Source organism: Mobula hypostoma, chromosome X1, assembly GCF_963921235.1.
Source record: "Mobula hypostoma chromosome X1, sMobHyp1.1, whole genome shotgun sequence".
Classification (NCBI taxonomy): Eukaryota; Metazoa; Chordata; class Chondrichthyes; order Myliobatiformes; family Myliobatidae; genus Mobula; species Mobula hypostoma.
This window is the reverse complement of record NC_086128.1, coordinates 41217438-41242238: the sequence shown is the minus strand read 5'-3', so window position 1 is coordinate 41242238 and position 24801 is coordinate 41217438. Positions and strand designations below refer to the sequence as shown.

The window sequence follows — 24801 nt, the reverse complement described above, 5'->3', positions numbered from 1 at the left end:
GATTCTAAATGAGAGAAAGGCCAGTTTTGCTGGTATATCAGAAATGATCAGGCAAGTGTGGATTGGGACAGACTGTTTTCTGGAAAAGGTGTACTTAGTAAATGGGAAGCCTTCAAAAGTGAAGTTTTGAGAGTACGAAGCTTGTATGTGCCTGTCAGAATAAAAAGTAGAGGTAACAAGTGGAGGGAACCTTGGTTTTCAAGAAATGTTGAGGCCCTGGCTAAGTGAAAGAAGGAAGTGCATAGTAGGTATAGGCAGGCAGGAACAAATGAGGTGCTGATGCAGTGTAAGAAATGCAAGAGAACACTTAAGAAAGAAACCAAGAGGGCTAAAAGAAAGCATGAAGTTGCTTTAGCAGACTAGGTGAAGGAGAATCCTAAGGTACTCTACAGACATGTTAAGAGCAAAGGGATTGCAAGGAACAAAATTGGTCCTCTGGAAGTCCAGAATGGTAATCCATGTGTGGAGCCAAAACAGGTGGGGGAGAATTTAAATCTCATTTTTTGCATCTGTATTTACTCAGGAGACAGAATCTATAGAAGTGAGATAAAGCAGCAGTGAGGTCATGGACCCTACACAGAGGAAGAGGTGTTTAATGTCTTCTGGCAAATTAGGCTGGCTAAATCCCCAGGGCCTGACAAGGTATTCCCTCAGACCCTATGGGAGGCAAGTGCAGAAATTGCCGGGGCGCTAGCAGGTGATATTTAAATCATCCTTAGCAACACATGTGGTACCAAGGGATTGGAGGATAGCCAATGTTGTTCCACTGTTTAAAAAAGGCTCCAAACATAAAACAGAAAATTATAGGCCAGTGAGTCTGACATCAGTTGTGGGAAAGTTATTGGAAAGTATCCTAAGGGATAAATATGTATTTGGATAGACATAGATGGATTAAGGAGAGTCAGCATGGCTTTGTGTGTGGTAGGTCATGTCTCACCAATCTTATAGAGTTTTTTGAGGAAGTTACCAGGAATATAGATGAAGGAAAGGCAGTGGATGTTGTTTACATGGACTTTTACAAGGCGTTTGACAGGGTCCTGCATGGGAAGTTGGTCAAGAAGGTTCATTTGCCTGGCATTCAAGATGAGATAGAAAATTGGATTAGACATTGGCTTTATAGGAGAAGCCAAAGAGTGAAAATAGATGGTTGCCTCACTGTCTGAAGGCCTTTGACTTTGCAGGGATCAGTGATGAGTCCTTTGTTGTTTGTACTCTTTATCAATGATCTGGATGATAACGTGTTCAACTGGATCAGCAAATTTGTGGATGACGCCAAGATTGGAGGTGTAGTGGACAGCAATGAAGGCTATCGTGGCTTACTGAGGGATCTGCATCAGCTGGAATTTAATGCAGACAAGTGCAAGGTTTTGCACTTTGATTGGACCAACCAGGATAGGTTACACAGTCAACAATAAGGCACTGAGGAGTGTGGTAGAACAAAGGAATCTGGGAATACAGTTCCATAATTTGTTTAAAGTGGCATCACAGGTAGATAGGATCATAAAGAAAGCTTTTGGCACATTGACCTTCATAAATCAATGTACTGAGTAAAGGAGATAGGATGTTATGTTGAAGTTGTATAAGATGTTGGTGAGGCCTGAGTTGGAGCATTGTGTGCAGTTTTGGACACTTACCTACAGGAAAGATGTAAATAAGGTTGAAAGAGTATAGAGAAATTTTGCAAGGAAGTTGCCGGGTCTGGAAGACCTGAGTTATTATGAAAGATTGAATAGTTTAGGACTGTATTTCTTAGAACGTAGAAGGTTGTGAGGAGATTTGGTTGAGGTATACAAAATTATGATGGTTATAGATAGGGTAAATGTGTACAGGCTTTTTCCAGTGAAGTAGGTGGGACCATAACCAGAGGTCATGGGTAAGGATGAAAGGTAAGAAGTTTAAGGGGAACTAGAGGGGAAACTTCTTCACTCAGAGGGTCGTGAGAATATGGAATGATCTGCCAGCATAAGTAGTTGATGTGAGCTCAATTTCAACATTTAAGAGATATATGGATAGGTACATGGATGATAGTGGTATAGAGGGCTATGGACCTGGTGTAGGTCAATGGGATTAGACAACTTAAAGGGTTTCAGCATGGACTGGATGGGCTGAAAAGCATGGTACTATGTTGTACTTCTCCATGACTCTAAATTAGACCTGTATGCTAGAATCTGTGAGGCAATAGCACTAACTGCTGCACCACTGCAGAACTGATATATTCTGAGCAAACAAAGCATTTGTAACCTATCGATGAATGAAATCATGGCTCCTCCACAAGAAAAATCCAAATCTAAATTTCAGGTTATTAAAAATAAAGATTAGCTTTATTTGTCACATGTACATTGAAAGATGCAGTGAAGTGCACCCTTTGCATCAAATCGAATGAGTAAGGATTGGGCTGGGCAGCCTGCAGGTGTCACCACGTTTCTGGCACCCTGCATAGCATGCCCACAACTCACTAACCCTAACCCTAACTGTACATCTTTGGAATGTGGAAGGAAACTGGAGCACCCAGAGGAAACCCACGTACAAACTCCTTACAGACTGGAATTGAACCCTACTCTTACAGCGCGTAAAGCATGCCGTTCTCAGGCTTTCAAAAGTATATCTCAAAGCAGCAAAGCATTGTAGGACAATCACTACAAGGGTTTATTCTGCTGATTTATCTGCATAACTGAATAAAGACATCACTCTTCCTGAAAGCATTGTTGCACAACAGATGTCAGTCTTTTCCCCAAGAAGGCACCAATTTTTGCTGGTTTTCAAAGCTAAGGGTGGAGCTGCATATTTACAAACTGGCTGATGTATCGCCAGAAACAGCTGCCTCATCACTGACCATTGTGCATATTCATAGTTGTTCGAACTTACAGCCTTAAAGCAATAAATCTTTCTTTAGCAGCATGAAAAGAACAGCCCATTCACTTGACCTACAGTAAGCACTTCTGGTAAATATTCATAACTATAACAAGGTGATGCCGGTGATCATCAGCAGAGTTCTATAGACTGCAGACAATTGTTCCAAATATTCTTTTAAGTATACCTCTTTTGAATTAGTCTCAGTGCAATCTACAACGTGTACCTTCCCTCTAAGCAATGGATTTTTTAATCAAATTAATGATCTTCAGGCCTCACAATTGACTGAAGGGCTCAGCGACCCGACGGATACAGCTCCTTTAAGAGAACAAAGGTTCATTGCCATGGCTGGATACGAGGCAGGGTGGGGTCTGCAAACCTGGCTGAAACACAGAGGGATGAGGCCTCCTCTACCCAGCATCTTGCTTGCAAATGTGCAGTCACTGGAGAACAAAATTTAGGACCTGAAGGCAAGATTGCTATATTGGCCCGAGACGTGGCTTTCTCTGGGCATGCCAGATACAGCAATCAGACCCGAAGGCTCTTCAATTTGCAGAATGGACCAAACTGCTGATTTGGAAAAGGCAAAAGAAGAGGTGTGTGTTTTATTATGAACTCTCGTTGGTGCTCCGATGTGGCGTTTTGTCAAACTCATGTTCCCCTGAATTGGAACACCTAATGGTCAAATGCTGTCCACTCTATTTACCTATGGAGTTCTCATCTGTAATCCTGACCATAGTTTACATACCTCCAGCAGCTGACATACCTGAAGCGCTCATGATACTGCATGACACCATCTCCAAACAAGGAACAATCTACCCCGACACATTTCAAATCATAGTCAGAGAATACAACCAGACTTGTTTGAAGAAAACTCTGCCCAGTTACGATCAGCATATCACCTGTAGCACCAGAGGTCCAAACATACTAGACCACTGTTGTACTAAGATAACGAGTACCTACTGTTCCAAGCACAGACCACATTTCGGGAAAGCAGATCACTTGGCTGCCCTTCTGCTGCCTGAATACAGGCAGAGGCTAAAGAGCAAAACTCCAGAGATTAGGAAACGGCGGTGGTCGCAGGAGGCAAAGGACCGGCTACGGGATTGCTTTGAGTCAGTGTGCGGGGCTGTGTGCAAGGGCTCGTCAATGGATCTGAGTGAATACACTTTGTTTGTAACAGCCTTTATTAAGACAGTTGTAGACGAGTGTGTCCCCACAAAATCATTCAGAGCCTTCCCCAATCAAAAGCCTTGGATGAACGATGAGATCCAAAATCTGCTGAGGGCCAGGTCAGAGGCATTCAATTCTGGAGACCAAGGAAGTCACAAAAGGTCCAGGTATGATCTCTGGAAAGCCTTCTTATTGATGAAGTGGAAATTCTGGATCATAACTTGAATCTATGAAGAATGCTTGACAGTTGTGGCAGGGCCTGACTACTATCACCTCTGAAGCCCACGTGTGAGCTGCCTTCAGAAGGGTGAACCCACTTGGCCCAGACGGAGTACCTGGCCAGGTACTAAAGACTGTGCTGGTCAACAGGCTGATGTGTTCACTGAGATCTTTAACCTCTCACTTCGGTAGTTTGTGGTACCCAGCTGCTTCAAGCAGACTTCAATTACACTGGTGCCCAGGAAGAGTGTGGTGACCTGCCTCAGTGACCAACTTCCAGTATCGTTTACATCCACAGTGATAAAGTGTTTTGAAAGGTTGGTGATGAAACACATCAACTCCTTCCTGACAAGCAACTTAGATCCTATCCAATTTGCCTAATGGAGCAACAAGTCTACAGCCAATGCCATCTCATCGGCTCTTCACTCAACCCCGGAACATTTGGACAACAAAGATGCATACTTCAGGATTCTCTGTATGAATTACAGCTCAGCATTCAATACCATAACCCCATCAAAACTAATCAATAAGCTCAAAGACCTTGGCCTCAATATCTCTGTGTGTAATTGGATCCTCGATCTCCTCACTTTTAGACCCCAGTCAGTTCAGGTTGGCAACAACATCTCCTCCATGATCTCCATCAGCACAGTTGCACCACAGGCAGTGTGTTTAGCCCCCTGCTCTACTCACTTTATCCTTATGACTGTGGGGCTAAGCACAGCTCCAATGCCATATTCAAGATTGCTGATGACACCACTGTCGCAGGCTGAATCAAAGGTAGCGATGAATCAAGTCAAATCAAATCAAGCTTAATTATCATTCAAACCATACATAGATACAGCTGAACAATACAGCGTTCCTCTGAGGCCAAGGTGCAAAACCTTCAAAATAGTAAGTACATTTAAAATAGCGAGTAACATAATTCAAAATATTGAGCAAAGAAGCATATTCACTCAAAAAAATATTTATATCGTTCAAGACCCTGAGCGACAATGTCCAGCAATTGATGGTACAGTCTCCCAGTGGTGTGCAGTTGCACTCAATCCAGCCTGTCACCCCACCGCAAGAACACGAAGCACCAACAGGAGAGGCCAGGCCCCAGCCGAACGGGATATCATGCCGTAACGCTTCTGCGTCTCTCACCTGGTCTGCAGCAGCGCAAGCCTGAAGCTTGAGGCCTAGTCCTCACTACAACCGAGGCTACACAGCTCCCATATCAACTGTCCGTCCACCAGGCAAGGGTAACAGGCCTCCGACAACTCACATTATCACTGCCCCACAGAATCTTGCGATCGCAAGTGAAATGCCCGAGACAATTTCCCACGGTTATACTGCACCAACTTTGATGCTTCCAAGTAGCGGGCAGCAACACGGTCTGCATCCGGGCCAACCCCTCCATACTCAAACCGGCTCCTCCAACGTCCCCGCGAGCTCCTCTAATATCCCGACTGGTTCCTTCTCCAACATCCCAGCCGGCCCCTTCGACATCTCGGCCGGCTCCATCGCCAACACCAGTCCAACTACTCCGATCAACAGGCAGCTCACTGATGGAGCAGCCCTGCAGTACCCGAAGTTCTTGGAGAAGAATTGCCTTTGGATTGTAAAAAATACAAAGAATCAGCATATATCAGCATTGACAATCTGGCTGGGTAGGGTCATAACAACAACATCTCACTCAATGTCAGCAAGACCAAGGAGCTGCTTTTAGACTTCAGGAGAAGGAAACCAGAAGTCCATTACCCGGTCCTCATCAGAAGATCAGAGGTGGAGAGGATCAGCAACTTTAAATTCCTCGGTGTTATTACTTCGGAGGACTTGTCCTTGGCCCAGCACATAAGTGAAATTACGAAAATAGCATGACAGTGGCTCTACTTCCTTTGGAGATTTAGCATGACATCTAAAACTTTGACAAGCTTCTATAGGTGTGTAGTGAAGAATATATTGACTGGCTGCATCACAGCCTCATATGGAAGCACCATTGCCCTTGAATGGAAAATACGACAAAAAGTAGTGGATACGGCCCAGTTCAATATGGGTAAAGCCCTCCCATCCGTTAAAGAACATCTACATGAAACATTGATTCTGTTATAGTTGCTATTCTATAGATTTGTTGAGTATGCTCACAAGAAAATGTATCTCAGGGTTGTATGTGGTGACATATATGTACTTCTATAATAAAATTTACTTTGAACTTTGAATTGCATATATGAGATAATAATGAACACACAGTGTATGTTCCTGGTCTTCTGCTGTGTCATGTTGTGTGTTTAGAGATGCCCTTCTGCACACCAATATGGTAATGTGTGGTTGATTATTGGCACCTTCCTGTCCGCCTGAACCAGACTGGCCATTCTCCTCTGAGCTCTCTTATTAACAAGACATTTTCGCCCATGAAACTGCCACTCACTAGATGTCATTTTTGTTTCTCACACCATTCTCTGTAAACTCTACAGCCTATTGTGTGTGAAAATCCCAGGAGATGAGCAGTTTCTGGTATACTCAAACCACCCCATCTGGCACCAACAACCATTCCACAGTCAAAGTTACTTCGATCACATTTCTTCCCCACTCTGGTGTTTGATCTGAACAACAACTGAACCTCTGGACCATGTCTGCATGTTTTTATGCATTGAGATGCTGCCTCATGATTGGCAGATTAGTTACTTGCATTAATGAGCAGATGTAATAAAACAGACCTAATGAAGTGGCCACTGAGTGTATATAGAAGTTCAGAGATTGGAGGTTTTGGAAGGAGGTTTTGGAGTTTGAGTCCCCATTTGACAGACTAAGTAGAAAAATATGAAGGCTCAGTTTTACTTTGCTTTCTTTCTGAAAACATTATAAAAATAGGGATTGAAAACAGTTTCATAATTAATTTTAAGCTTACCCTGCAACACTTATTGGCAAATTGTTTTAATGGAACCGAACATACATGTTCAAATTAGCAAGGTACCACATTCAAAGCAATTTCCTTATCCAACAATGAGACCAATGAAAAGACTTGAAGATATCTAAATGCACTCATTCCCAAAGAATTGGTTGTTTGACTGTCTAAATGGTAAAGTGATTGGCAAGTCTTTTGATAAAGTACTCTATCAAAATTTGTTTTTTGGTTTTTTTAATATAGATATATAGGTTAGTTCCATTTTGTAGCCATGAATCTGATCACAAATGAGTGATTAATGGGCCAAAAGTTAAGAGTTTCTCAAGGATTTATGAATCCTGTATCCACAGTGCTTTTCTAGTTGCTGATACAGGGTAATTATCTGATAATACCAAGCAGACATTTATTTTTTGTGAAGAGAAAATGGGGTGATTTCCTTGCCCGTTACAGTTTTGGAGTTTTGAGACTTCAGCAAAACAAAGTAATTGTGAACAAAAACAAAAAATGTGAGGATATAAAGTTTTGCAGGACTGGCAGCACCTCTGGAATTGCTGGAGAGTCTAATGGAACAGAGCTACTTAGCAGTACAAGTTCATAGTTTATTAAGCATAGTGTCACAGGTAGACAGGTGGTGTAAAAGGCAATAGTTATGTTGCAGTTGTAGAAGCTGAATACTTAGAATATTGAATACGGTTTTGGTCACCCCATGGAAAGATGTGATTAAACTGCAGAGTGCAGAAAAGGTTTACAAGGATGTTGCCAGGACTAATGGGCTTGAGTTATAGGGAGAGGTTGGCTAGACTAGGTCTTTAGTCTTTGGAACGTAGGAGAATGATGGGTGACCTTATAGAAAATGTTTAAAATTATGAGAAGCATAGATAAAGTGGATGGTAACCATCTTTTCCACAGGGTAGGGGAAGTCCAAAACTAGGGGGCATAGATTTAGGGTGAAAAGGGAAAGATTTAAAAGGGACCAGAGGGGCGGGTTTTTCATGCGGAGGGATGCGAGTATATGGAATGTGCTGCTGGAAGAAGTGGTTGAGACAGGTACGATAGTATCATTTTAAAAGCACTTGGATCAATACATGGTGGAATGGGGTTTGGAGGGATATCAGCCAAAAACAGGAAATTGGGAGGAGATGGGTGAGCACTATGGTTGGCATGGACCTATTGGGTCAAAGGTCCTGTATCTGTGCTGTATCTCCACAAGTTTATGACTCTTAAGTTCAGAGCAATTCCAGCAACCCAGATGATCGCTATTACTACTTTAGATAAACTATTCAGGGAATGACTAGTCAGTGAACACCTCATTGGTCTCCATTTTTGCATAAAGGGATATACCATATGCAATTGGCAGCACAGTGACACAGCCAGTAGAGCCACTGTTTTGTTCTTCCAAAGGAACAGCTAAAGTTTTGACTTCCAGTGCTACCTGTGTGGAGTTTCCACGTTCTCCCTTTGACTGTGTGTGTTTCCTCCAGTTTCCACCCAGATCCAAAACTCAAAGATGTGTCAGTTGGTACATTAATTGGTCAATGTAAATTGTCCTCCCCCCCCCCCCACCCCCGTGTGTAGATAGGTGGTGGAATCAACAAAAATGTTGGTGGGAATGCGGCAAGAATAAAATAGGATTAATGTAAAATGGTGCTTAATGGCCAGCACAAACCATGTGGGCTGAAGGGCCTGTTTCAATGCTGCATGGCTCAGCCCTCACTCCACATTTTCTTCCTTGACCTGCTGTGCTGTCTGAAATCTTTTTAAAGTTTTCTTGTTAATCAATAGGCTTAAGTAAAACTAGAAAATGATAAGGATAATCAACAAGTCAGGCAACATCTATATATAGATGGGAAATAAGTTCAAGTTTTTGTTAGGTATAAATACTAGATTCTCATCCATTTTCTCTCAATTCCACCACTCACTCACACATTTGGGAAAATCTACTGTGGCCAATTAACCTATAAACTTGCTTGTTCAATAGATCAATAGTTCCATTTAATATCGGAGAAAAGAATGCAATATACAACCTGAAATTCTTGTTCTTCACAGACATCCATGAAAACAGAAGAATGTCCCAAAGAATGAGTGACAGTAAAAATGTTACAGCCCCAAAGCCCCCCTCTTCCCCCATGCAAAAGCAGCAGCAAAGCAACGTCCCAACCCCTCCCCCACTTCAGCAAAGAAAAGCATCAGCACCCTCTACCCACCAAGCAAGCAATAGAAAAACCCCCCCAAAAAGACCGTGATCTTCACTACAACAAAAACTAGTTGTTCACCTGACAATTCGACATACCACAAGCTCTCCCTCTCTGTCCCTAATAAAGGGACAGAGAGGTGTCACCCTTTCATAGTGAGAGGGGAGACATAAACAAGATAACTCGCCGATTTACAGTGATAACGCCTGCCACATCGCTTTTTCCCCTGAGTTCTCCGACTCAAGAATCAGCAACATACTCTCCCCCACCAATGAGAGAGAGAGAGCGAGAGAGCGAGCAATCCGAGTACAGAGCACCAACAGCTGAGCCGCTGTTCCTGTTCCATTTCCTCCTGTGCTGATTCAATCGGCGGCACCAACATAGGATCAGTTTGCCTCAGGACTGCAAAGTTTTGGAACCCTGAAGCCATGCTCGTCATCTAGGCCGCATCCTTGGGATATCAAAAAACAGCCAGTCAATGAGCCCTGGGAGCATGTCCATTGCTGCATGTCTTTAGAATGTGAGAAGAAATCAGAGCGCGTGGAGAAAATTTAGTGGTCACATGAAGAACGTGCAAACTCCTCATAGACAGGGTTGAACCCAGATTTCAGACGGTGGGTTTCTTAACTCATCACCACTTCTCTGCATCCCATCATTGTCTTAATATTTAAAATCAGAATCTAGAATCTCACTTTGCTACATTCTCTGTTAACTTTAAATTCTTCCAGCAAGTTGTTTGGCATTTCTACAGTACTCTAGCTGCAAGTTTTTTTTGCTCAGTAGGTAAAGATTGAGTACATTTTAACCCTCTTCCTGCATGCTGTGTCTGTTCTTGAGGACAAAATACATTTCAAAGGTTTCAAAGGTACATTTAGTGTTAGGGAAATGTATACAATATACATCCTGAATTACTTTTTCTTCACAACCATCCACGAAAACAGAGGAGTGCCCCCAAAGAATGAACGACAGTTACAGTAAATGTTAGAACCCCAAAGTCCCCCCGCCCAGCTCCCCTCCCTCCTGCGTGTAAACGGCAGCAAGCAACAATCACCCCTCCCCCACCAGCAAAAAAAATGCATCAGCACCCGCCACTAAGCTCCCAAGCGTAAGTAAGGGAACAGCAAAGACACAGACTTGCAATGCTCCAAAGACTACATTGTTCACCTGGCATTCGACATACCACAGGCTCTCTCTCTCTCTTCCTAATAAGGGAGAAAGAGGTCTCCATTTCACAGCGAGAGGGGAGATATAACAAACAACTTGCTGGTTTACGATGTTAAAAGTCCGTTGCGTCATTTTTTCTGAGCTCTGTGCCCTAGAATCGGGTCACTAGGCACACAGCCAGAGATCTTCCATCTCCCACGACACACTAGTCTTCTGCAGAGGCACTGACCTCCGATCCCCCCATCTTCAGAGCCACGAAATCTCGGTCCTCCGAAGGCGAGCAGAGCTCTTAGGCCGAGCCCTTGGCGTGCCGAAAAATGGTCATTCATGAAACCTTGAGAGCGGGTTCCATTTCCGCAAAGAACTGTAGTCAGCAAGCAACTCCGGGTCAGGGTCTTCAAAAGAACCCTGAAAGGGGAAAATAGAGACATTAAAGATGGAAATAGAGCTGTTTCCGAAGATGCAAGCAAAGAGGTCACCATTAGACGCCATTAACCCTCCTAAGCTCTGCTTTCTTTCTCCCAGACTCTCTCTGTATAACCTTCTAGTCTGGTGACTTCTGAGGAAGAGGTCCAGCGATAAAGAACATTGCTGTTCATATCGAGAGAATTCAATAATACATCATGCTAATATAATGCTGTAAAGAACAATTGTTCTTTTATCTCGATAATTCTGTGATATTGGAAGCTGCAATGAATGCTCTGGAGCATTAAATAAGTTGTAGCTTTTCCTTGTAACTTTGGGAAAATATTAATCCAGTAATTCATTAAAACCTTAATGTATGAAAATAAATGTTCTCTGTGTTAACATAGTTACAAGTGGAAGTTAATGTTTTTGTTGAAGAAGATTAAAGTTCTAAATGGCCAGGTCCCATTGCTAATAATGCTCTAATGTTCTCTCTCCTGTACTGTTCACCTTTTACATGATCTTCCTTGTCCCCATTCTTCCTCATAAACTTTAAATCCTTCCAGCATTTCAATGTGTATTTCCTGAAACCTTGCAGTTTTCCTGCTCCCCAGGTTCTGGTACCTTATACATTGTCAGCTGCTCTGAACGAGAGATACAGCAGATTCTGGAAATCTGGAGCAACAGGCACAAAATGTGGAGGAACTCAACAAATCAAGCAATATCTATGGAGATGAATAAATACTCGACATTTCAGGCTGAGATCCTTCATCAGGGTTCACAGCCTGAAATGGCGACTATTCATCTTCATCTTCAATCAATTAATTCATCTTCACCGACGCTGCCTGATCTACTGAATTCCTCCACCATTGTGTGTGTTTCACTGTTAGTGAAACTCATTTTTAAAATTTAATTTCTAAGATTTAATTAGAATTCAAACCTAGATCACAAGATGGAATAGTACAGCACAATACAGGCCCTTCGGCCCACAATATTGTGCCGACCCTCAAACCCTGCCTCCCATATAACCCCCCAACTTAAATTCCTCCATATACCTGTCTAGTAGTCTCTTAAACTTCACTAGTGTATCTGCCTCCTCCACTGACTCAGGCAGTGCATTCCACACACCAACCACTCTCTGAGTAAAAATCCTTCCTCTAATATCCCCCTTGAACTTCCCACCCCTTAACTTAAAGCCATGTCCTCTTGTATTGAGCAGTGGTGCCCTGGGGAAGAGGAGCTGGCTATCCATTCTATCTATTCCTCTTATTATTTTGTACACCTCTATCATGTCTCCTCTCATTCTCCTTCTCTCCATAGAGTAAAACCCTAGCTCCCTTAATCTCTGATCATAATGCATACTCTCTAAACCAGGCAGCATCCTGGTAAATCTCCTCTGTACCCTTTCCAATGCTTCCACATCCTTCCTATAGTGAGTTGACCAGAACTGGACACAGTACTCCAAGTGTGGCCTAACCAGAGTTTTATAGAGCTGCATCATTACATCACGACCCTTAAACTCTATCCCTCGACTTATGAAAACTAACACCCCATAAGCTTTCTTAACTACCCTATCTACCTGTGAGGTAACTTTCAGGGATCTGTGGACATGTACCCCCACATCCCTCTGCTCCTCCACACTACCAAGTATCCTGCCATTTACTACAGAGTCCTACACCATTTGCATAGATCAATGGTGTAGAACTCTGGCTGGTGTTCTAGTAACTTCATCATTATGTGACATGAAATCTTAAAGCAGTTTTCAGGTGAAACAACTATCTTACATTGAAATAATACTGACTTTTCTCCCCTTTCCAGTTCTGATAGAGGTCCCGACGTCGACTCTTTATTCCTTTCCATAGATGATGCCTGACCTGCTGAGTTCTTCCAGCAATTTTTGTGTGTTACTCTAGTTTATATTGAACTAATTTTTAAGAAACCCCTAACAGAGATTTGGGTCACAGGTGGTACTTATCGTGGGATCTGATACAATGAATGCAACTTAGTGTCATCATTGAGCAATCACAGTGGAATTCAAATATTTAATATACTTTTTGATAAGGTTTGTGTGTTGATTGGCTTTTTTAGCTGATTTCCCTTGTTGAAAAAGCCCCTAGGTAAATCATTTGTTATGTCTCCAGTGTGACAAATGAAATGGTGTAGGTGAGAGTTATTGAAAGAGTTAACACAGCATGATATATAAATACCTTTACAATGGGTGCTGAAACTGTAGAATAGAGGAGTTCTACGACAATCCATTTGCAGTGCAGGAGGTATGTTGTCATTTTTTTTGTTTTAGCCATACTGTTCATATTCACTGATATGGGAAGGGTAAAGAATTGTTCAAATTATTATCTGTAGGATTGTTATAAATATCTCTATTTTGAATTTGTAATTGCCTTAGTGCACATGACAAGAGAAGGAGTTCTTCATTACTCCAAAAAAATCGAACTATCAAGATTGTGCAAACCATAAATGTTTAATGCCATGATTAAAGCTATTGATGGTAATTGGGTGACTAGAATTGCAAGGCAGAGGAGGGGATTAAAATTCTTTTGATCGATATTCCATCAGTCATGCTGTCATAACCATCCAGAATTTATATTGATCCTACAGTGAGACTATATCGAATTTACTGTGTTTTTGCATAAATGGCATACCCTGCCAAATGTGTTGAATATAAAAATATACAAGAAAACGTTTAATGAAATTTGCTTTTAACTTTCTCATTTTATATGCAAACCCTTTGGGAAAGTCAACGTAGGGTTGCAGACTTTAAGATACTTTTCTGAAATCATGGGTGAGATCTGGTACTGCCTGTGATGTAGTTGTGTAACAGAGCATGTTACCTGGGAAGGAACCATGAAATGTGGGTCCATTTGCACTTACTGAGCCTTGCAAACTTCACAAAATGTTAAAGTTTCCTGGATGTCAAGACCTCTGAGGATCTAACCTGGTCCCAACATATTGATGCAGTTATAAAGAAGACACGACAGCGGCTATACTTCATTAGGAGTTTGAAGAGATTTGGAATGCCAACAAATACACTCAAGAACTTCTATAGATGTACCATGGAGAGCATTCTGACAGGCTGCATCACTGTCTGGTATGGGGGGGACAGGGCTACTGCACAGGACCAAAAGAAGCTGCAGAGGGTTGTATATTTAGTTGGCTCCATCTTGGGTACTAGCCTACAAAGTACCCAAGAGATCTTCAAGGAGTGGTGTCTCAGAAAGGCAGCATCCATTATTAAGGACCTCCAGCATCCAGGGCATGCCCTTTTCTAACTGTTACCATCAGGCAGGAGGTACAGAAGCCTGAAGGCACACACTCAGCAATTCAGGAACATCTTCTTCCCTTCTGCCATCCGATTCCTAAATGGACATTGAACCCTTGGATATTACTTCAATTTTTTAATATGTATTGTTTCTGTTTTTTGCACAATTTTTAATCTATTCAATATACAAATACTGTAATTGATTTACTTATTATTAATATTATTATTTTAGTTTTTTTCTTCTATATTATGTATTGCATTAAACTGCTGCTGCTAAGTTAACAAATTTCATGACACATACTGGTGATAATAAGCCTGATTCTGATTCTGAAAGACATGCACTTTGACTATTTACTGTAAGAGTTGGGTAGACTCAATTTTCTCCAATGGGTTCTGTCACTGGTGAGTATATAAAGCCGATTTTGGATCTTTGCACATGTTAACAAGGGCAGACCTAAAGATCCCTCTGTGAGATTTGTCTTTATTGTTCAAAATAAGAACTGGGCCTGATCTGTTCAGAATTCTTCAGCTGCCACAATCAGCCAAAGGGTTTAATTTTTAATCTAGAAGCCTTTAGTCTGGAGTCAGAATAAACAGAATTAATTTCCTGGGATGGTGAGTTTGTGGTAAGAGGGGAGATTAAGCAGACTAAACCAAAATACTCTTGATATTACAAGGTTGAAGGGTGATCTCACTGAAACATGCAACTTTCTTAAGAGGCTTGACAGCAAAGTTGATGCTTCCTCTGATTGAATCAGGGTCACTATATCAAAACAAGTGGCTGGACATTCCAGGCAGAGAAGAGATTTCTTTACCCATCGAGTAATGGATCTTTGAAGTTCTCTACCAAGAGGGCTGTGGAGTCTCAAAAACTAAGTACATTTCAAAACAGAGATCGACAGATACTTTAGATGCAAAATGAACCAAGGGATAGGGGTTAGAGCAGGAATGTAAGCTCATGCTATCTGCCATGAGCTTACCGAGTGGTAGAACAGACACAAGAGTCGATGTTCTATTCTTGCTTCTCTATCACATCTTTTTATAGTTGCTTCTCTTGACTCCACAGTGTCATAACTGCAGCCCCTTTCCCTTTAATGTGTATTAGGTCACTCTCAGTGAAATATGCAGCCTGAATTATCTGTGGAGGCGTGGGCAACTCACCTCATTAATAATCAAAATTATTAATTGATTAATTAATTAATACATTCCTTCCTGGTATTTTATTTCCCTTCTACATTTATATCTTTATTTAGAGATACAACACAGTAACAGGCTCCTCGAGCACCTGGAAGAAACCCTCACAGTCACAGGGAAAAGGTAGAAACTCCTTACAGACAGCGATGGGAATTAACCCTGTGTTGTTGGTGCTGTAATAGTGTTACCCTAACTGCCATGCTACCATGGTGCACCCCGCCCCCCCCCAACATCTCCATGGTTTTCATGTGATTTTTGAGACCACTGCTGATATTCTCTATAAAATTCTTCATTGCATTGGAAATTATTTTAGCCCAAGCAACGTTGTTCACTTTCACTAGTATTTCAATGCACAGCAGATACTATTGGTTTTACTGAACCATTCTCCCTCATATTAATCATTTTGTAATTCTGAACAACAAACTCCTCAAAAAACTCAGTGGGTCAAGCAGTACCTTTGAAAGGAGATGAACAGTTAACATTTCAGGTCGAGACCCTTCACCTTCAGTCTATAGGCCTTCAGTGTTCATGGCTGTTTAAAGCTGTCACACCACCCGAAGGTCACTATCACTCTCAACTTGAAAAGGAAGCAGTTCAGATGTTGCATACTTAGAATTTCTTTTTACTGGTATTCTTAAGAGAATTGTTAATTCTTGGTAACTGAAGTCTCTGTTGAAACTGAAGCAGTTTCATGCAGATGAATATCGGAGTGGATATTTCGAGGAGATACTAAGTGTAAGACAGGTTCCCTAGAACCTTACTAGGTTATCTCTGATAAATCTCATAAAAAGTTTTTTATCATAAGAGGTTATCTGTTGTCAATTGTCAGCATTTGGAAAATTCAGTTTCACTCAGTCTTCACTAGGCCTTCAACCTCCAGGCCCTGACCTGGACCCACAGAGATTGAGCCTCCCTCCAACTTCCTGATACACCACTGAGCCTCCAACTTGCAGACATCGGACATCCAACATCAGGACATGCCGAGTGAGGGGTTTCAACCGTCAGGCCTCAAATTACGGACTTGCCAACTTTGGTCTCCGACCTTCAGTATCAACCCAAGGATTCGCCAATCACGGGAATTTGAACTCTAGATTCGCACAGACATCCAATGCCAGGACTCATCCAGTGCTGAGGGTGTCACTGGTCTTTGTGCACTTCCAATTCCGAGACTCTGCTGACCTAGGTGGACTTGCAGATTCAGGGGTTTCACCAGCCCTCACTCACAAGGCCTGGCTACCTTGATCATTGACCATGAGGATCGCTGGTCTTTGTCCTCAGCACCTGCCAACCCAAAATCAATCTATGGGGAGCACTGGCCTTCTACCACGGGGTACTCAGACCTGGACTCTGGTTCCTGCCTCAGACTCTTCATTTACTGTCTCTGACCTCCAACTTTCCTCATCCCTGCCCCAAAACTCTAACCTATCCCTAACTCCCTGCGCTCCTCCCAGATTCATCCCTTCAAACCTAAAAATCACAACTAACTCTGAACGTGATCTCGACAGACATTGCAGTTCAGCACTATCTTGACCAAAGGCTTTAAATCTGTCATCTTTACCTTTATGGCTTAAATGTTACTGCTAGATCACTAGCCTAATTGATCCTTTAATGCCATCTGAAATAAGGTCACAGCACATTCTGTTCAATGGATATTTATGGTTGGCAATTATCAAACACATTTCATGAGTGAGTATATTCTCACAATGGAATGTTAAGGACAAGATTGTTCACTATCTTTCATTTTCAGAGCTGAATAAAAGCTCTTCAAAGCAATTACTTATAAAAGAAGATCTTCATGATTTTGACTCCCTGCTGCATGATGCAAACTAATACTTTGCATCATCAATTAGTTAATGACCTCAGTAACCTGGATGTAAAATCTCTCTGAAAATTAACATTTCCTTCAGTAAATAATTATATTTTTGAAGGCAGTTAATTATTAGACATTTGTATGTACTGTAGCTTTCAAGATCAAATGTGCAGACTGCCTCAGATACAGTGGTTGCTTTTGATTTTGGAAAATTTTAAAATTATATGTTGGAAAGTTGACAAAAAGCTTGACAAGTGAATATTACACTGGTTAATTTGCAGTGTGCATCTGAGGAAAAAAACTAAGACAAAACACAAAAGGAAATATCTAGTGCAGGGATGTGTGCAGGTTGAGAGGCCAATAAGGGCATAGACGCCTCCTTTTCTCCCCCCAACCCCCCCACCCTCCCTTCATGACTGTTAGTAAACACTTTAATGTTGTGCATTTGGGGACATACATGTACAATAGAACTCTGTTTAAAGTGCCAATGCAAAACTAGATGCAAATAATCAATTGTTTATGCTTGATCACATGCAGAACAGACAGATGAGGAGATATACTGGCCAAGTCATTGTGTATACTTAAAGCAGAGGTTGATAAGTTCTTGATTAGTCAGGACATCAACGGTTACAGGGAGAAAGCAGGAGAATGGGGTTGAGAGGGATAATAAATCAGCTATGATGGAATAGTGGAGCAATTTCAATGGGCCGAATGGTGTACTTCTGCTCTTATGTCATATGGTCATATGAAGATTGAGGTTTTAATCAAAGTCAAATTTACTGTTATATGTACAAGTGCTTGTATGCACAGGTACAATGAAAAACTTTCTTGCAGTCACATCAAAGGTACGTAACTGCAGCATCACATAAGCAGAAGAAAGCAATAGCTTAAATATAAGTTATACATATTTTTACAAGAAAGAACAAAATTATGGTTTTGTATAGCATTTGCCAATTTAAAGGATAGGAGCACAGATTCTGTGATATAATTTTTGGTTGTATTTGCTGCTCCTGAGCCCAATGCATTCATTGCTCCACATGTTCAACAGCAGTCACCATAAATTAGTTTATTAAGTTATGCATCCTGGTACTGGACTTAAGCTGTCTCAACCACAAGTAAACAACAGGAATTCTGCAGATGCTGGAAATTCAAGCAACATACAGCAAAGTTGCTGGTGAACGCAGCAGGCCAAGCAGCATCTGTAGGAAGAGGTGCAGTCGACGTTTCAGGCCGAGACCCTTCGTCAGGACTAACTGCCCTGACGAAGGGTCTCGGCCTGAAACGTCGACTGCACCTCTTCCTACAGATGCTGCTTGGCCTGCTGCGTTCACCAGCATCTTTGATGTATGTTGCTTCAACCACAAGTAATCTGGTCTATACCATATGTTTATCACCTCGACAACTTAGTATTTAACATGACAGCACTTCCCAGTTCAGCAAACTCCAAACTGAGAGAACAAGCCAATAAGACTCAGGGAGAAGGTAAGACAATGGGGTTGAAAGGGATAATAAATCAACCATGGTTGCATGGTGTAGCAGACTCAATGAGCTGAATGGCCTAATTCTGCTCCATGGGCTATGGTATTATGGGATATCATCCTCTAGAATTTTGACATAGATATGTACAGCTGTTCTTTTTGCTATAAGTTCAACATCATGATGGGAGCACCATTATTATAAGAAGTTGGGGGCATTTGAAGATGTACAATAGATTTGTTAAACGCATTCCAAGAATTAACTGCTGATGATTTTGTGCTGAGGTAGTGGAATTAAAGAGTATATTGTTGAAGCAATGATTTTGTAAGGTGGGTTGATAATTTATGTCCTATGTTTGGTTAAAGCATGTTGCAATGACATTTAAGATTTCCACCTTTGTACTTTAGCATGAGTGAGTGACCAAAGCTTGCATCATCTCAACTATTTTTTCCCAGAACTGAGTGTAGTGGGAGTTCAACTAGTGCCTGGTACTTGGAGGGACTTTTTTTTTGAATACTAGTGTGCTGCACCCAGTAATTGAGTGCTTTAAAAACCAGTCCTGCTGATGGGCTTCGGGCCAAAATGTCAACTGTACATTTTTTCCATAGATGCTGCCTGGCCTGCTGAGTTCCTCCAGCATTTTGTATGTGTTGCTTGGATTTCCAGCATCTGCAGAATTTCTCTTATTTGTGTCTTAATAAAATTTGGTTTGACAATAACTTTCTTTAATTTTATTGCACACAGTTGCTGAAGTTGGACATATTTATGTAAACAAAGCTCTAATTATCTATAAAAGTCAATAGATACATAGTATAATTCGTTTATTCCTAAGAATTCATTTCTAATCAGTTAATGAACTGAACTGATTTGGAAAATACCATTCATTTGTATCAGCTTTTAATAACTGTATATCTATTTCCCAAGAAAACACTGGTTGCACATCAGCAGATTAACGTTAAATGGCTTAGGAATTCTAATGTGTTGCACAACATTTTCACGAGCTACATAATGCAATTTTGTCAAAATTTAAAACAGAGAACACTGGAAACATTTAGCAGTTCTGACATGGGGTCCTGGAACCTGAAATATTATCTTTGTTTCACTCTCCACAGATGCTGCCTGATCTACTGAGTGTTTCCGGCATTTTCTGTGTTTATTTCAGATTTTGCAGTTTTGTAATTGTTAACAATTGATTCATTAATGCAATCAGGTACTACGTACACTGGTGCCGAATTTCGTGAAATTAGGTCACAAACCAAATAGCCATCATAATATCATCATCATACTCTCCATTATAATCAATGAAAGTTACTGGTTGAATGAAAATTTCAGGTGCTTACAGAGATCTCACAGTAAAAGACCTTGAAATCTCATGGTTTGTAATATAAGATGTAAAACTAATTGTATTTTCTATGGAATGCTAAGTCATATTCATGCTTAGCAAGCAAAGTCAAACAACTAATTTAGTATACATGGATTTAAAATATCTTAGTATTCAAGAGCCTTACTTCAGTGGTTGGTAAGTTGATGGAGAAGATCCTGAGAGGTAGGATTTATGAACATTTGGAGAGGCATAATATGACTAGGAGTAGTCAGCATGGCTTTGTCAAAGGCAGGTCATGTCTTACGAGCCTGATTGAATTTTCTGAGGATGTGACTAAACACATTGATGAAGGTAGAGCAGTAGATGTAGTGTATATGGATTTCAGCAAGGCATTTGATAAGGTACCCCGTACAAGGCTTATTGAGAAAGTAAGGAGGCATGGGATCCAAGGGGACATTGCTTTGTGGATCCAGAACTGGCTTGCCCACAGAAGGCAAAGAGTGGTCGTAGACAGGTCATATTCTGCATGGAGACCGGTGACCAGTGGTGTGCCTCAGGGATCTGTTCTGGGACCCTTACTGTTTGTGATTTTTATAAATGACCTGAATGAAGAAGTGGAGGGATGGGTTAGTAAATTTTCTGATGACACAAAGGTTGGGGGTGTTGTGGACAGTATGGAGGGCTGTCAGAGGTTACAACGGGACATTGATAGGATGCAAAACTGGGCTGAGAAGTGGCAGATGGAGTTCAACCCAGATAGGTGTGAGGTGGTTCATCTTGGTCGGTCAAATATGATGGCAGAATATAGCATTAATGGTAAGACTCTTGACAGTGTGGAGGATTAGAGGGATCTTGGGGTCTGAGTCCATAGGACACTCAAAGCTGCTACGTAGGTTGGCTCTGTGTTTAAGAAAGCATACGGTGTATTGGCCTTCATCAATCGTGGGATTGAGTTTAAGAGCCGAAAGGTAATGTTGCAGCTGTATAGGACCCTAGCCAGACCCCACTTGGAGTACTGTGCTCAGTTCTGGTCACCTCACTACAGGAAGGATGTGGAAGCCATAGAAAGGGTGCAGAGGAGATTTACAGGGATGTTGCCTGGATTGAGGAGCATGCCTTATGAGAATAGATTGAGTGAACTCGGCCTTTTCTCCTTGGAGTGATGGAGGATGAGAGGTGACCTGATAGAGGTGTACAAGATAATGAGAGGCATTGATCATGTGGATAGTCAGAGGCTTTTTCCCAGGGCTGAAATGGCTAGCACGAGAGGGCATAGTTTTAAGATGCTACAGAGGAGATGTCAGGGGTAAGTATTTTACGCAGAGAGTGGTGAGTGCATGGAATGGGCTGCCGGCGTGGTGGTGGAGGCAGAAACGACAGGGTCTTTTAAGAGACTCCTGGATGGCTACACAGAGCTTAGAAAAATAGAGGGCAATGAGTAAAGCCTAGGTAGTTCTAAGGTAGGGATATTTTTGGCACAGCTTTGTGGGCCAAAGGGCCTGTATTGTGCTGTAGGTTTTCTATGTTTCTATGTTTCTAAGATTCAGAATTGTTTAATGTCATTTCTAATACACTAGTGTAAAGGAGAATAACATAATGCAACAAAAACACAATAAGGTACATGAAAAATGTAATAAATATAAATACATAAATATGTTATATACCTAGATTGTATGTCTATAAAGTGACTCTAAGCACAGGAGTGTCTGGACATAAGGTGGTTTTCAGGAAATGATAATGTAGTGGTGGTTGGGAGTGTGGAGGGGTGGGTTAGTGCGTGGAGGTGTTGATCAGCCTTACTGCTTGGGGAAAGTAAATGTTTTTGAGTCTGGTGATCCTGGTGTGGATGCTATGCAGCCTTCTTACTGATGAGAGTGGGATAAACAGACCATGAGCAGGGTAGGTGGGATCCTTCATGATGTTACTGGCCCTTTTCCGGCACCTTCCTGTATATAGTGTGTATCCTTGGTGGGTAGGCTTGTGCTGGTGATGGGTTGGGCAGTTTTGATTCCCCGTTGTAGAGCGTTCCTGTCTGCTACAGTGCCCTTTCCATACCATGCAGTGTAAGATACTGTATTTTAATTTCAGTTGAAATTTTATGGTACTTCAACCCTCATTATCTTTTGTATTTGTTTCCATTTTCATTATTTGTAAAATGTATAAAATATTATCTGAAAGTTGTACCTTTCTCACAGTTGTGCTGTTGCAATATCTGTAAAATGTAGTCAAATATTAGACTAACTCAGTCAATATTAGACTACTACCATTAAGCATAATTTAGAAGATTACAATTACATTCAAATTTTAAATTAATTTTCAAAATTGAACAGTCTAAGGGAGTTTAATGTCAAGTCAATGTCATTGGGAGATGAAGTACTCTCTTAAAAAGGTATCCTGCTATCATGTGTATTTGTCAGTTACATTTATAATTGAAGACCTAAGTGAGCTAAGTATTTAGGGTGTTCAAGAGAAGAAAGATGCATTACTTCTGGATCAGAGGATGAGTTAGATGTTTGTTGATAATCTTTCGGTATTCTCCTAATTATTTCTTCTTTACAAGCAGTATCCATTTGTGTGCAGAGGTAAACTTTATTTCAAGTTGCTGATTGTTTGAAGTTGGAACTATTCTGATGATTTCCATTAATATTAGTCTGAAGACAAGTCTGGTGTTTTTTTTTGTATTCTTTGGTTCCCTCTTCATCCAAACATGTTTGTTCATCTATTAACTTGGAACATTTTAACTGCTTGTTGGTTCCTTGTTGCTTCTGTAAGCTCATGGTAAATGTCTGCAGTGCATTAATAGTGTTAGGGTTAAGAGGATCGAGAGCTTCATGTTACAAGGAGTGAATTTCACCAATAGGCTGTCCTGGTCCAACCATGTAATTGCTATATCCAAGAAAGCTCATCAATGGCTCTGCTTCCTCAGAACTCTAAAGAAATTTAGCGTAACCCTTACCAATTTCTATCAATGCACCAGGGAAGACATCCGATGTAGATGCATAACGGCTTTATGTGGCAACTGTGACCATAAGAAACTGCAAAGAGTTGTGGACCCAGCTCAGCACATCTCAGAAAGCAGCCGTTTCTCACTCTTGGACTTGGGCTTTGCCACTTCAATATTCACTCGAGCCCGAGCCCACCACGTTGACTCTGCCTGGCTTCTGCTTGCCCTGCTTTGGTCCTACAGCATCAACTTGCCTCCAAGTCTGCTGCATCGACGGCCAAACGTTGGCTCATTCCCCGCTCTCAGACCCGGTCCCTGATGCTTCAATTTGCCCTGTACACACCACACCACGTCACAACCATCCTGCACCTTCAAGATTACAGTTCACACCACAAGAATGCCAGATCATACAGGCAGCTCAACAGTTCTACTCTGAAAGGGAAGTTACAGGCTATTGAATATGGTGATCATTTACCAGAAAAATTGTGATTATTAAAGTAGTTAGTTTTGTTTGCTATCGGCAAGTAGGCAAAGTACTTCAACAGCGCCATCTTAAACCGGAAGCCACTCAATAGCTCTGAAGCAAACTATCTATCCAAGTTAAATTAATTCATCCTTTGTTGAAAGCCAAAATAAATTTCTGATTGTCATTGTACATTGTATATTTATATGGGAACAGAGGATTAATCTCCTTATATCTACATGCATGTACTGTGAAATTTCCTAAATATAAATTCTTATGTCTACAGCTTTTACAGAAATTTCCTACAAACTTTTCACTTTGTACATCTCCCATCATATTCCATAAATCTGTTATTAATAAATGTATTTTTATCATATAGGCGCATGAGAAACTGGAAGACACTAAGCTGGAAGCTGTGCGTGATAATAACTTAGAGTTGGTGAAGGAGATCATTAACGATATCACTCCAATTGCCAAGGAGAATGATACTGCAGCAGAACTCAGTCATATTCTCCAAGAACCACACTTTCAGGTAAAGAGCAACTGCAACAATTAAATGATTATTCTTTGCTTTTACTGAAATTAAAATGTATTCTGTTCTTGATTAAATCACATTTGTGATATATTAGGTGGCTATGTTAACCATATACATAGATTAAAAGAACTATTTAAAAAGTATGGATTTTATCGAGTAGTCATAATCAATCTTTTGAATTGTGACTAACATCACTACTGAAACGTTGTGCATTTAATAATGGTATTAGTCTGGTGGCAGAACAGAATTTCACTTTGTATATCTTTCTGCTGAAAATGTATAAAATATTGAGATTAAAAATTAAAATGCTGCACTCTTCTTTACACAGCACTCCCCACTTCATTGCTGCTTAACTATTGTATGTTCTGTATTTCATTTTTTATGTTGTAGATCAAGAACACTGCACATGCAGGAAATCTGAAATAAAACCAGAAAATGTTCTAAACACTCAGCAGGTCAGGCAGCATCCGTGGAAAGAGAAACAGGGCTAACATTTCAGGTCAGAAATCCAGTTCTGGCAAAGGCTTCCTGACCTGAAACATTAACTCTTTTTTTCTTTTTCCAGGGATGCTGCTTGATCTGCTGAGTATTTCCAGAAGTTTACTTTATGTCTTCATTTTTATTTTGTTGTGCTTTCACATGCACAGTTTTAGCAGTCAAAAGTTCAATGATATTGATAATAAAATTCATAATGTGAACTCTCCCCTCCCAGCCTATGTTCTAAATATCAACAGCTTGGTCACTGTTGTAGACTTTTGAGTCATGCCTAGACCAGACCAACAGGAGCAGCAAACATCCTTTTCTGAAGTGCATCCATGAAAACTGGATGTGCTTTGTGGCGGTCAGCACAAATTTCAGCTTCTCTTTCCAGATTTACTTGCTTATCTAAAT

At 41.1% G+C, this 24801-nt stretch overlaps 1 protein-coding gene across 7 annotated transcripts in view; it reads left to right on the top strand.

The window, feature by feature from the left end:
• The window catches only part of mpp2b (MAGUK p55 scaffold protein 2b), a 602124-nt gene that overhangs the window by 509142 nt on the left and 68181 nt on the right, over window positions 1–24801 (top strand). For all 7 annotated transcript variants that reach the window (XM_063037930.1, XM_063037932.1, XM_063037934.1 and 4 more), the window contains one exon: window positions 23755–23907. In XM_063037930.1, coding sequence (XP_062894000.1) covers window positions 23755–23907 — 153 coding nt within the window. The remainder of the gene's footprint in view (window positions 1–23754; window positions 23908–24801) is intronic.